The sequence below is a fragment of the Pezoporus wallicus genome, unplaced genomic scaffold (assembly GCF_028554395.1).
Source record: "Pezoporus wallicus isolate ANWC-B61680 ecotype Strahan unplaced genomic scaffold, APGP_CSIRO_Pwel_v1 contig_5552, whole genome shotgun sequence".
In the NCBI taxonomy this organism is placed as follows: domain Eukaryota; kingdom Metazoa; phylum Chordata; class Aves; order Psittaciformes; family Psittacidae; genus Pezoporus; species Pezoporus wallicus.
The window spans coordinates 2,283,062-2,297,673 of record NW_026640754.1 but is presented as its reverse complement, the minus strand read 5'-3'; the positions used below and the strand labels follow the sequence as shown (position 1 = coordinate 2,297,673).

The 14,612-nt window shown below is 43.2% G+C and overlaps 1 protein-coding gene across 1 annotated transcript; it reads left to right on the top strand.

The window, feature by feature from the left end:
- The first annotated feature begins 6,005 nt into the window (after positions 1 to 6,005).
- LOC130605138 (general transcription factor IIE subunit 1-like) lies at positions 6,006 to 13,966 on the top strand. Its single transcript, XM_057420361.1, has 5 exons — positions 6,006 to 6,119; positions 10,464 to 10,943; positions 12,220 to 12,421; positions 12,931 to 13,157; positions 13,555 to 13,966. Exons 2-5 carry the CDS (start codon positions 10,496 to 10,498, stop codon positions 13,941 to 13,943), a joined length of 1,266 nt encoding a protein of 421 aa, XP_057276344.1. The 5' UTR covers positions 6,006 to 6,119; positions 10,464 to 10,495; the 3' UTR covers positions 13,944 to 13,966.
- Positions 13,967 to 14,612: the final 646 nt, after the last annotated feature.

Sequence of the window (14,612 nt, the reverse complement as noted above, 5' to 3'; positions counted from 1 at the left end):
AGCACTTGGTTTGAAGGTTTTCTCAATCCAGACAAAAAGTTTAATTTGTTACAGATAGAGACATCTGATTTTAACCGCAGTTTACTGCCCCCTCCTGCTTCTGCTGCCCTAGGCACTGTAATGGAAGCTAAGACCGTTTCACTGAAGAAATGTATACAACAACTTGAAACTTTGGGATTTCATTTAGCTTCTTTGTTATTTTTTTCTCGAGCAGAAAGACACAACAAAAATGGGCATGCTTCATAGAATCACACCATGGTTTGGGTTGGAAGGGACCTGAAAGTTCATCCAGTTCCAACCCACTGCCATAGGCAGGGACACCTTCCACTAGAGCAGGTTGCTCCAAGCTCCGTCTGACCTGGCCTTGAACACTGCCAGGGATGGTGCAGCCACAGCTTCTCTGGGTACCCCGTACCAGTGTCTCACCACCCTCACAGTAAAGAGTTTCTTCCTAATGTCTAATAGTTGAGGTACCTCACAAACACTGAAGAGGTGGCCTGAGCTTTTGTTTTAAGGTTTATTTTTCCCTAGGTCAAAGGAGCAGCTGTACATATTTTCTCTTTGGAGTTTAGATAAGGGATTTACACAGCTTTCCTAGTTCTGTTGTGAAAAATCAGCAAGTGGTTGCAAGAAAAAAAGAGATAAGTATATATATAAGGAACAAGACAAACATACTTTTGTATTATAACTGCATAATCTAGTTCTGTGAAGAACAGCCTCAGTATTTGAGCTTCCAAGAGATTTTTACAGGTAATGTAAATACAAAGAGTTAATCCAGTTGTTCAGACCTTGCTGAAATAAGGCATTACAGGAAAGACAAAACATTTGGATGCTGGCATTTAAATGCAAAACCTGTCTGCCACTAAAATATCACACCTCTACAGTATAAGAAACCTGTGAGGTGAAGCCCCATACTTTTCAGAGGAAGAAGGGATGGCATCACCCATGTCAAAGAGCAAAACACTAGCAGCTAGTGAAGATAGGAGAATCCAGGAAAAGAATTGGATTCCATTAAAGTCAAGCAGTAGTTATGGCACACACATGCAAGTGACTTTGCATTAGAGTCAGCTATCAGTTAAGACTTTGCTTAGAAGCCAGGCTCCAGAGCAGATGTGCTGAAAGGACCTGCAGGAAAAGCAGCAGGAGTAAATAGAAGACTTGAGCTGGAGCATGCATGGAGGCATGATGGAGAGTGGAATGAGATGGAGCAGCTGAGAGCTTTAGGCAGGTGCCACAGATAACAAAATACTCCCAGCACAAACACCTGTCCCACCTTCGTGCAGCCACCCCTTTGGGCTACAGGTGTAAAGAGAAAGAAGGAAAGCAACGCAAACAGAAAGCTCAAAAACCTGGATTTCACCTTGGTGACAGCAATAGGGAAATGTCCTGCTTATGCCACAGATCATTAGAGGGACTCTTCTGCTTTGGGAGGACCAGAAGCATTGGTGAGAAAGGCACACACAAGCTCTCCAGCAGCAAAACCTTTCATCCTTTGCACCAGAAGAACAAGATGAGCCACAAAGAGTAATGCTAAGTCAAAGCAGTGGCAGAAACCACAATTTGCCTTGGGAAGAAAACTCCAGGTATTTATGCATTTTATAAGCAGCTGCCTTTGTTAAAGGAGTCTGGAAACACAGCATACCAATTGGCCAAATACTGTGATCAAGAAGCAAGCACGCCAAGCAGCTGTTCTCTCTTGGTCTGCCTACCAGTTTTTCAGAGCATCGTAACTTGGCAGTATCAAAGATTTTAAAGGCCTCTTGTAGCTAAGTCTGCTCCCATACTGTTACTTAGAGGAGAGGACAGTAATTATAAAGGAGTTAGTCTGTTTACATACTGAGAAGTGCTGTACTTGGGACATTTTCTGATCCACAGTGGATCAGCTCTGAATTATATTAATTGTATATGGGACAATCCCTCTCAGTGTAATTTGTTTTGCAAAGTTTGTTCTCCTAGCTCAAGGGTGACGGATGAGCAATAGAAGAATCCCAGTAGTGAGGCTGCCTCTGTTGGGCATTCTATGTTTAAGGTAACTGCAGACATAAGGCTTGCTTAGGGTTTTTCACTAATAGTCTTGTGTTTCTTTCAATCTGGCTAAGCCTTCTCTATAAGGAAGACACCCAATGTGGAAAAAAAGTTAATCCTTAGGCTTTTCCCTCATAAAATTTCAATGAAAGTAGTTCATCTCATTACCAAAAAAAAATACTTATTTTGTCTGTAGTAATAAAGATAGATCACAAGCACTGAGTTGTAGCAAAGGGCTGAATTGCCATCTTCTTTTCAAAGTGGAACTTTAATTCAGGTACCTGCGGCTGTTTGTATCAAACACAGCCTTTTCTCAGGCCACACCAACCATTTGAATTACATCACTGTTTAAACCTTTGAGTAGTTACATATTATTTGCGCCAACTTAGTTTCCAAAATGCTGCATCTGCATTCCTGCAAGTGGTGTACATGCACCATCCCCTGAGAGCTGGAAACTGTTCTGCCAAGATAGCCCCGTTCAGCTGCAGAAGGTATGCTTTCTGCGTGAGCCAAGTGGGGAAAAGAAACAGGAGTGATTGGATGGAGAAGGGAAAACAAGAGTACACTCCTCTACTGACCCCACTGCTCCCTAAACTAAGCATTCCTTTGCTGTCATATGAAAGCCCAACCTAAATGTGCCTCCCCACCTGCAGCAACTGCTGTTACTATAGTTTGTCAAATCATGCTGAGAGATAGTAGATCTAAGCAGATTCTCTGAGGAAAGAATACTGAAGTTAAAACATACATGTTATCCCAGGCAACCACTCTTCCGATTTAAAAGCAAGATATACAGCTGGAGGCTGTAAAGCATCCAGAAGCCAGCAAGCATAGCAGCTACTCATCCCCCTTCCTTTTTGGATGGGACACAGTCTCTTTGTATGATCCCAAAATTCCTCTTACAAAGATGCCTTGTTTCACTCGCTGCACAGGACAGGCTCTGTTCCTGTGATTAATGATGATGGCATAATAAAGGAGAAAGGCTTCTGCTTTGTTCCAGCTCTTAAGACAGTAAATAAGGCCTTGCAAGAGAAAGGTGCTGCAGACCGGGCAGGCCTAAGTACCTACTGGGACAACTGAATCCTCACCCATCTCTGCCAGGTGCTACACAGGCAACCCAGTAAGTTGTGGGTTTTGGCCAATACCAGTCTGTGATACCTGTGGTTGCACTTGGAAGTACTGATCATAGCAACCATCGAGACAGAGGGAGCTATGCTGCAATCAGATAAAGTGCTCTACAATGTGTCCCAGTTCTTTACATCTCAGTTCAGGCTCTCAAAAGTCCTCCAGGCATCTTGGTTTCAAATTCTGTACCTCTGAGGCCCATATGTAATACAGGCATGATATCCCCTATCTTTCTAGGTATCAGAAAGATTGTGACATAAACTAATACAAAGAGAGGCCTAAAGCCCTCAAACAAAGTTGATTTAGTCCAATAGCAGCAAGCCTTCAGGAATCATGGAATTAATAACACAGGGAGAGCACCATAGGAAAACTGCAAAGAAACTGAACCATCTCAATGCAAGCCTTGGATGGTTCATAACACTAACAGATCTCAGGGCAACGCACTGAGACAGAGACTTTGAGAAACGGCCAGCACAGGCAAAAAGAAGAGAGATGACTGTATGATGAAGAGTACTGTGTGGACAGGGTTAGCAGGCTACCTGCAGGTGCTTGCTGTACTCCTGATGGTTATTTTGCAGTGCTTGAACATATAAGCTAGACAGCTAGAGGTTTTATTTTTTCAACTGCGGGCAGGGTATCAATTGGGATGGAGAAATTAAGATACACCAGAACACAGCTTCCACATGCCTGTCTGGTGAGAGGGAGAGCAGCAGCCATTTGGCCTGGAGAGGACAATAAAGCAACTTAGAACAGCTCCTATTTACACAAGGTGCAGGTCACAGCCTCCCACCAGGCCATCTATAGCTGCCTCTGCTCTGCCAGCAGGTGAAATGAACCACATTTGCTCTGTGAGGATCCTGATCATACCTTTGTCCCCCAGAGCAGCAACCCACTAATTTTCCCTCTGATCAGACTCTATTTGTTTCTCCCACCTGAGACTGCTCAGTTGATTATCAGCCTCCTTTTCACCAAACAGCCTGCCAGTGCAGTGTGTGCACACAGCAGCAGAGATAAACACCCCAGCACCAAACGGGTTTGAAGTGAAGCCAGGCGACTGCCTATCCCCATGTCAACCTCCCGCTTTCAGTGATGTCTCTGTTGCGCAACATCACAATAACACACCAGCACAAACCCTGCTTCCCACGGCCCTCAGTGCCACAGCCACAAATGCCTGCTCAAACCACTCTGTATTTTTATTGGGGTTGGTTTTGGCTTGCCATTTTCACTGCTGCTCAGAGTGCTGCATGAGCACAGCATGAGCATACGTGGAGTTCCCTCCCAGCCGCCAAACAGGCAGACGCTTGGCTGAGCAGCACCTTTGCTACATGGAGGCTTACCCCTGCTATGTGGAGGTTACCTGCCCTCGGTGAGCAGCCCCCATGGTGTCAGGCGCAGCTGGCACAGGCCGCTGGGATTTCCTGTTTCTGAAACAGTGTTATCAGCCAGACTATCATGATCCTTAATTTAGAAAGCTGTTTTCTTGTGATCCGGTTCCACACCTCCACACGCAGGCTGAGGACTGTCACATGAGTAGCAGCACTGAGGTTGCATGGCATTTGCCCTGTTAAAACCCACGGGTATTGCTCATTGTAAGTGTTTTCCACGGACTGAACTGTACAGGTACCAGCAAGCAGTCTTGCTCCTTTGCGTTGTCTAGTGTAACGTGACAAGAAAGTGGCACACTCAATAACCACTACATGGAATGAGGTGCATCTGCTTCATTTTACCTCTGGGGGCATTTTCAGTTTGCAGTTGAAGGTTCATGCCAATTACATTCCTCAGCTGTGGGCATCCACCAAATAATTTCTTACTTGATGGAACAAAGAAAGATCAGTGAAGGGTCTTTCCCAGCATAAGGCATGAAACTGACCCCTGCTGCTATAAATCACAAGCAAGAGCAGAGCTCATCTCGGGGATCTTTCTTATAGTCACCTGTTCCTGCAGTTTCTGAACTGTGGTATCAAAGCTTTGCTGCTAAACTATGAAGATTTTTTTCTGGTATTGACTGTTTCTCAGTGGCACCACCTTCTGTAGTGATTGATGTTCACAGGTGCCAGCCCCACAGCCTATCCTATGCAGAGAAGCACCCGCACTTTGAGGGCTCCCCATTGACTCAGGTAAGTTGGAGAGTTGCAGTTCCAGCAATAAACATCTGTAACAAAAGCACATTGCACACTGTGACTCATATCATGAAGACCTAAGCCACATAACTACAAAATATTAGCCTTTACTGTGCACACATAAAAGATACAGATTTGAGATGGACTATGATGATCGTAATCCCAATAGAATTCAGCATTTTAACCCTGGACAATACAGTGTCTGGCAACTGTATTTCAACATCGTTTTTAAACTCAGATGTCTAGCCCACAGAAGGAAATAATAGTATCTATAACTTAATCTTCTGGAGAAATGCAGTGAAAAATTGCTTTTTGTTTTCTTTTGAAAATATAAGACACCTGAAAAGATTAGTAAGTAAAAATACAAACCCAATAAATGTATAAATTCCAGCTTTTTTCTTTGTAAGATATTCAACTTCCCAGGTTTGCTTATGAAAGCTTCTGAACACGGGTTATATAAAATACCTGTAATGAATACTTGGTTTGCAACAACAAAAGAAGAGCTAATGGTTATGTCACTTTTAGTCTTCTAAAGTCATGCTAATGAAAACACTAATCAAAGATTGCAGTTACTTACATTTGCAGTCCTTCCCTGTTGTAGGTGGATTTCATTGAGCAATAGATTTATGACTTTATCACGACACAATGCATGCAAGGCTGAATTCATTCAGTTGCTAATGAAATGTGATTTGGGGACTCTCTTGCTCCAGCTGGGTGATAATTAGGGCTTATCACAGATAGGTCTAGGAAAAGGCTGGGAAACACTTAAGCTTGTTTTGAAGCTCCTTTGCCCTCTTAGTAAAGGAGCAATTCTACAGCATCAGTCTGAAGTCTCCTGCCTATTCAAGAGAGGTAATGATGAGGTTTTTAACCTATCTGCAAAGGGTATGGTTATATGAAGTGTGATGGGAGATTGTTTTACTAAATCTTTCTGGTTTAGTGCCTTCTGAAGGGTGAGATGGGTACTTTGCTTTCTCAGGCAGCTCGAGTGAAATGTTAATGAAGCAACTGGCTCTGAAGGAACCTTGCAGAACTTGCTCTATATGATGCCCTCTTAATTTGAAATTCTGCTTTTGGTTGTTGCCTGCCAACCTCTGTGTAGGTTTCCCAAAGCAAAAGGTAGATCCTGTATGTGGGAAAGACAAAACATTGCATTCATCTCTCCTTGATGACACTGGCACAGGTTGCCCTGAGAAGCTGTGGCTCCCCTGTCCCTGGCAGTGTTCAAGGCCAGGTTGGGATGGGACTTTGAACAACTTGGTCTAGTGTGAGGTGGAGGGGGGGGCAGGGGATTGGAACTGGATGAGCTTTCAGGTCCCTTCCAACCCAAACCATTCTGTGATTCTATTCAGATTATAATGGCTCTATATTAACTAATAAGCAGAAGGGCCTCTCAAGCATCTAAGTAACTGAATAATCTTACAACTAATCAATGTAGTAAGAAGGTAGCCCCTCCGAGACTCATATAAGTAAATACTTTAAAAGTATCTAAAGGCAGAAGCTAGACTGTGACTTCTGAGGTACCTTATCCAGATATGCTATCGGCTGGAAACACTATTCTACATGAGCAGCAAAATACCTGTCTCCTTAATGCAGACTGTGGCTCACCTACAGAGCAGATTCCAGTTTAAAGCCCTTCTCTCTCTGTAGGGACCGACTCCTCTTCCCCCTCCCTTCCTTGGTGAGGGTCATCTCTAGGTGCTTTTAAAGGAGAACTGCTACCTGTGAGCTGGAGACTACACAGCAGCTTTTCAAAATCAAGTTTTCCTGAATTGGAAGACTTCAGTTTTGGTAATTAGAAGATGAGTTTTTTAAAATGGACTGGAGAAATAGAACTTGAAATAACCAAAGCACTGCAGAGAAAGCTTCCCCCATATTGATTTTATGTGTTTTTTGCTAAAAAAAAAAACCACAAACAACAGGTTGTGATTTTGTGTAGCTTAAAGGAACATTTGTGGAGGGCTTTGTATTTTCCATGAATGCTCTTTATTCAGGCCAAACTTAGCTATCTTTGTAAAAGAAAGTGATTGCCTTTTACATTGAACCAAAGGCATATCTAGATTCCCACTGCAAATGTACAGTGGGTTCTATAGATTAGTTCTTGGAAAAAGCTTTTCATTTATTTCCCAGGATATACTCATATTTACACTGTGTGTCTATGTATGGAGAGTTCTGCTGTGTGGGTGAGCTGTTTTTTTTCCCCTTCCTTGAATAGTTTACATGGTTGTAGGACCCTGGACCTGAAGAGCTTTTAACATCAAGGCACTCGGAAGCACTTAAGTGCAGTCCAGACTTCCCAGCACTTCAGAGCACTGCTTGCTTTAGAGATGCAAATATGCAATGCAAGTCTGGGATAAGGAGTCATCCAGAGAACTGATAGGTCAGCAAACCTCAAACTTACAGTTCAGGTCCTACTTCTTCCTTAATGATGTTATCTACTTATCACACTCCCTTTGAAATGATTTCAGTCTCTATTTGGCTTGGGGTAAGAAAAACAGTCATGAGACCTGCTTGTAATACAAGTCTTTTCAGTGTCAGGGTTCTGCCCCCATTAGCCAAGGGCTAGACGCAGAAGTGGATTTGTTCTTTTAATTGTTCCCACACTCACACTGGTGTTCATATAAAATGAATCCAGGCAGGGGGCACGTTGGCCCTTTCTGAGATCTTAGCCCAGACGAATGCATGTGACTAGTACTGTACCTGACTCAGGTGCTGGGGCTGCAATTTAGTGCTCCTTGGTGATCAAGGCTCAGGGCTCTCTAGAGCCTGAGACTCACAGCTGTGCTCCTGATCTCTGGAATGGAGGCTGGCTGAGGACGCTGACCGCCTGTCCTTCCTGCTGAGTATAAGCTGTGGCACAGAAGCATTCCACATGTGAGGCCAGAAAGAGGAAGAAGGGAGGTGTCTTTACTGCAAGTTAGCCCACTTTTCAGTGGAAGAAGTCTGATGTTTGTCTGTGCTCCAGATATCTTGGAGTTTGTGCTCAAGTGCCCCTGAGGTTAAAGCACTGGATAGATGTGGGAAACCAGACCATAGCCCTGGGTCAAGAGCAGTAAACTTAAGCTATCCCACACACCGGTAGCTTCTCTGCAGTCTGAAGCTTCTTGGCTATTCTCAATATCATATATATGTATGTGTGTATATATATATATATATATATGCATACCCTTATCCTGACTGCAAAGGAAAGCCTACTGAAGTCCAAGAGCGAAGAGTCCTTGCTGTGGATGGCGAAAGGAAAATTGCCTGCCAAGTGCAGCTGAGGCATGAACATGGTTGAGTGGCTCAGGGCTAGCCACTGTGCCCACTGGCCTGTTATCCAACACGTCTGCTTATGGTTTTATCCAGCAGAAAATGCCCTGGCAACCTGAGGTAGCTCATCCATCAGGGAAAGAGGTGGAGGTGGGACTGCAGTCAAAATGATTTTATTAAGCATCTAGCCTCTGCTCAGCAGATGGAGCTCCTGATTCTGGACTAGAGTATGTCCCTGTCCCACCACAGACACATCCATACGCCTGTCAAACCTCCACGAGGACTTGGCTGGCAGCAAGAACAGGGTTTAGCTTCTGGGAGGCTTGGTTGAATACAAGCTGCAGGTCCCAAACTTTCCTGCCTGTGGAGGGGAATATTGTTTGTCTTGCGATGAGTTATCCTGCCCATCTCAACATGACAGTCAGGTGCACTGTAGTTGAGCCTCTTTTGAAGATGAGGGCAAAGGAGAAGTGAAAGAGTAGAACTATGAAAGCAACAATAATAAAAAAAAAAAGCTTCTTTCTCCAGGCTCTTGTGGAAAAAGCACAAAAATGCAGTCTGAGGAGGACTGTCAAGGAACTGACTGACATTCCCAAAGCTTCTCTTCTTACCATGCTTAAATTTACCTCACTTGGAACAGAAGTATTTAGGTTAGACAGGACCTGGAAACCATCTGGTCCAAACCTTGCTCATGGCACAGCTGATCTCAAAGCAAGGTCAGGCTGCTCAGGCTCTTGTCCAGTCTGGGCAGCCTATTCCAGTTTCCCCACTCTTCCTGTGAGAAGAAATTAGGTCAGTGTGGTGCTATTCCTTTCAGGGTTTCCAGCCTCAGACCAGCAGGTTTATATTTGGCTTTGGTTATCCAAAAGGCTGCTCCTGTGAGATGTAAATTCTATTATGGCTCGACTACCAGGCTACTGTGAACAGGTCTGGGTTTTTACCTAGGATTTGTGATGAAGGGCAACTGGAAGCTCTGTGTGGCGTTACCTGTGCTTGAGCAAGCTGCCCCTCAGCAGCAGGTGCTAGTGCTGGCAATGCAGTGTGCTGTAATGCATCCACTGCCTGGTCCTGTAGCTACACCAGCACTGCCTGGCCGCACACGGCACAGTTCTCTGCAGAGCAGCCTGCCTGGTGGCTGAGCTACCAAACACCACCGTAGAACTTTAACATGCCACAAAGAAGGAAACTGGGACATGGCTTCATTGAAACCTATACCAATTCTTTTATTTTCCCTCCACTTCTTACAAGTAAGGCACAATTAGGACAGCTGGACTGATAAAGTACTGAGGAGTAAAATGTTCTGCTACAGATGTTCCCTGGTGATCTGGTGTGGTGGAAAAAGTAGGCACAGCCCCAGGCACCCAGTGCTGAGTGAAGGCAGTGCCAGACAAGATGGACCACCCTGTGCCCCAGATTTGCCATGCAGCATCCAGCAGAAAAATCACAAAGTACAAGCTAAAAGGTGTTGAAACACTTCTTGTGGCTTTGCCACAAAGGGAGATGCAGGCTCATCTATTTCACATGCTGTTATGAGCAAAGCTGAAGATTGCTTACCTAGCTTGTGTCCTGAGCTTTACTTTTGAAGGTGCATCATGTTAACTTCAGCTCTTACCTGGCTGGCTGTGAATGAAAACAGATACTTTGGGCAGACCTGAACATGAAAGATAAGTGTGCTGTCCTCTGTAAAGAGAATTATTATGAACTTTCTGTAACCTGTTTTCCTAGATATCTTCTGTGGATTTTTACACGAGGACATGAATAATTTACATCAAAATTAAGTAATCTTTTATACCTTCCCCATCCCTAGCTGCAGGTTAAGGATTTGACATCAATCTATTCCATGAAGACTTGTAGAAGCACAGCACAGCAAATGACCTGCTGTATGAGCAGGTCAGTGCTAAGAAAGGCTCACTATAGCTCACCTCCTTTCTGTTTGTTGTGCAGCACTTCTCTTTCTGACGGTGGTTCAGCTCCTGATGGAGGAGCAAAATGTTATCACAGGGGTCCCGGCAGCCCTAAAGCGCCTGGCCAAACACATAGTGCGTGGTTTCTATGGAGCAGAGCACTCCCTGGCCCTTGATCTACTGATCCGCTACCCCTGCATCAAAGAGGATGACCTGTTACAGCTGCTCAAGTATGAACGTAAGCAACTGCGTGCTATCCTCAACACGCTCAAGGCAGACAAGTTTGTGAAGCTGCGCATGCGAGTTGAAACGGGGCCTAATGGGAAGAGCACAAGGCACAATTACTATTACATCAACTACAAGGTGCTGGTGGATGTGGTAAAATACAAAATGGATCATATGCGCCGGAAAATAGAAGCGGATGAGCGGGATTCAACTACCAGGTTCTCTTTTAAATGTCCATCTTGCTCCAGCACTTACACAGACCTTGAGGTCAATCAGCTCTTTGATGTATTTACAGGTATGTTGCTTATTCGCTCTCATCTTAAAGAGTAACTCTGATAGCACAAAGCTGGTTCCTATGCGAGCTTTGCAATAAAAGCATGTTTTTAGAATATATTTGTTTGTCAGCGGAAAAGGTCCTAGGACAGGAGAGGCTGGGAGGTGAGGATAAGAAGAAAGCTGTCCCTATAAAACAGGCCAAGCAAGAGGAAGAACAATCTTAAATATATGTGCTGGGGTTTGGAGTCAGATTTCAGGCCTCAGCTTTGCTATGAACAAGACTTTTAACCTGTTTTAAGACTACTCACTGAAGTCTTGTGATCCCCACCTCCTCATACAGGAATGAGTATACAGTACTCGCTTGACTCTGTTCTGAATGCATCGGTTAATCCATTTGTGTGTTCAGCTCTTCTGCTGAAAGAGTTGGACAAGATGGAGAAAACTGTTTGCAGCCAGCTACTGTGATAAGAGTATTGCAGCTCAGAAGTAGAGGCATTCCATTGCTCCCTGTGCCGGAAGTGGGGAAGTTTGGGCTTCTCGTGTGGCAGCACAACACATCCACAGCAGAAGTGCATCAGGGCTTGAGGGTTTCTTTTCTCTAAAATCAAAATAACTCAACAGAAAGTACTCTTCCAAAGTGAGTTAAAATGGCATCATACTACAATGCATTACTCTTAAGTGCAGCTGCTGTGCTGTTAACATCTGGGCTGTAGAATTGGCAAAGGATGCCAGAGCCAGAGAGAGTGAACTTTACATGCCTAGCTTGGAACGTCAAAGGTGAAAGGAGTGTACTGTCAGTTAGCAAAATCATCTCTTGTTCTAAATGGAGGGACTTTGCCAACATTGCAAACACAGAGGCTTGCAATATATTTTTAATAGAATATGCTTTAATTTTTTTCTTGGTTAAGACATAAATACAGGGGTTTAACATTAAATGAGTCTTTCTGAACTTCAGACCTCTGAACAACTGATGCTATTTATGCTAGCAAATGTCTTTTCTTACATGATGAACTAAGATGAGAACAGAGAAGAAAAATATTAGATCTTACTACCTGATATTCCATGTCTAGCCAACTCAACTTTTCCTCCTCCAATACAGCCATTTCTCCCTTTCATAGGGAATATCAGTCCCTCTCCAAAAGGCAAAAAAGAAGGCTTGCTTTTATAACTTGAGTTCCCTAGTTAATGTGAACAAATGTTTTGCTAATAGTCCAGGTTATGGATTTCTTAACAAGATACTGCTGGTCTTTTGTGTCCTATGAACTCAAGAATTCCCAATATGGATCATGTTGCAGAGACTTTCCACTGCACTTACTGCAACACTGAAGTAGAGGAAGATGCCTCAGCAGTTCTGACGCGTGACACTCAAACCTTGCTCGCGAAATTCAATGAGCAGATGGAACCTGTCTTTGCGCTGCTGCGTGAAACTGAAGACATTGCTCTGCCATATGAGTTGCTGGAACCGCAGCCAACGGAAATACCGGAATTGTCAGGAAGGTATAATCGTAACCCTCAAACTTCTGATCAGCCCCCCCCACCCCACCCAGAAAGCTGCTCAGTTGTAAAACCTTTGAAATGCTGAATTGCAGCCCACCTTCTACTCAGTTCTGCTTTGTCAGCTGCTTAATGAAGAAGCCTGCAATATCTAAGGCATTCTAAATTATTATGTATTTATAGTTTTATTTTTGCTGCTTTTAAAAGTATTTAATTTTCCAGACTTCTTTAGCTAATACTCATAACCCTTTCTGTGAGAAAGTAATGTTTCTCTAGCAGCATGCTCCATCCAGAGACAAATAACTGAGGAGACCATGCAAAAATCAGTTCAGAACCACTTGCCTCTGAGATGAAGTAAGAAGGAATGAGAATTGCTTCAAAATATAGCACTGGTTAAAGCTTCTCTGCTGACAAAACATGCTTTTTCTTGGTCTTGTTTTGTTTGCTTGTATGGGAACTCGGGTTTTTTTGCCTGAATTTAACCTGTCCCAAATGGGTGATGTTTCATTCAGCTTTGATCAGAAGGTGGGTTCAAGTGCGCTGGAATCCTGCAACCAACCTGAGAAATGGGCCAGCAGACGTTCCTCTTACAGCAATATGTACACTCAAAACTTAGTTATTGATGTCCAAGACTCTGAGCACAAGAAGAAAGCAAGAGAAAAACCAACTAAGAAGCAACCTATCTGGATGTCGCAGAGCACTGTGGAAGGAGCAACAAGAACTGCCAACAACAGCGTCGGTAAGTGTTTTTAGCAAATACTTGAAATTTGGCAGCCTTACTGCATTTAAACATAGCTTCCCTATCAAAAATGTAGTCAGCTTGGTTTAGAATATAGAGTTACACTTTAATTCTGCACTAGCGGTTATCACCACTTATAAATACCAGTCTTTAGCCTGACTGAGGCAGCATTTGTAAAGTTAAAGGTCAGATACCAGCTCCTGGATTATTTAGCTGTAGCCATGCAGTAACATTAGTGGCAATCTTTAAAGTGGAAAAGTCTTGGAGATGTCTGCACTTGGAAGAAAATCCTATAGCGTGGGTAAAGATGATGCAGAGCAGAAGAAACTAATTTATGCAGAATGCCTGTGGTAACTGTAAACTATTGCTACCTCTGATACTATGTGTTGTGTATTAGCAGTAAATGCCTCTGAAGAAACTGGTAAAGAAACTGTCACTGGTAATGAAATCCTCAGGACTCTTCTGCTCCATGAACCCAAGCTGTCATCTAGCACAGACAAGGCTCCTGTTGTCAAAAGCAAACCACCCAAATCAGGCAGTGATGTTAGTGAGTCTGAAGGTGATGCCAAACACTCAAGAGCAGCAGGAATGGAAGTAGCAGGCAGCAACTTTGAACAAGAGGAGGAAGAACAGGAAGCACAAGGTCCTATTTTAATGGTAGCTGGTCAGCCTCATTCATATGGTGAAGTTAATGAAAATCCAGAGCTTGTGTCTCTAATGACAAATGAAGAGAGGGATGAGTATGTTAAAGTAGGGCAAGAAATGTTCCAGTCTGTCTTTGAATAAATATAGTAGTGTGAACATGCAAATCTGTGTAGAATGGGTAAAGGCTTCTTTTGAAATAATAAGACAATCTATTAGTTTAACATACGTTCTTCAAAGTTTACCACCAAAGGGTGGTTTTGTTTGAATTCCTTGCTTTTATGTAAGATTATAAACCTGTAGTAGGTGACTACAGCTCAAAATGCTAGCATTGCAGCAAAAGCCATCAAAAGTTATTAGGGGTTTTCTGTTGTCTTAATGCTTAGACAATGTGAATGCTGTAATTAGTTTTGGAGCATGAGTAATTTTGCAGTACAGTGGATTGATTAAAATAAAGTTTCAAAAGCACTGGTGAACTCTGTTTGCAATAATAGATTTCTTACACCTTTCATACAGAACTTAGCAGATACTTCCAGTAGCAAAAATGAGTTGAAGCCAAAATATGATTTGGTTTCACTCCACATCAGTGTATTCTATTTGTTTTATTAAGTCATTCACTATACAGCAATAACAACTGCTACTAAGTTGCATTGGCTGTAGGAGAGAATCACCTCTGATTTCTTTAAATTTAATCCTAAACTAAAAATAGTTACATGAATTCTCTGTGATGAACTGTGTAACGGATACTAGACCGTAAAATATTCATTTTGGTCTGGATGGGTAAGACAGCAAGAAATGCTTGCTGCTTCTTGC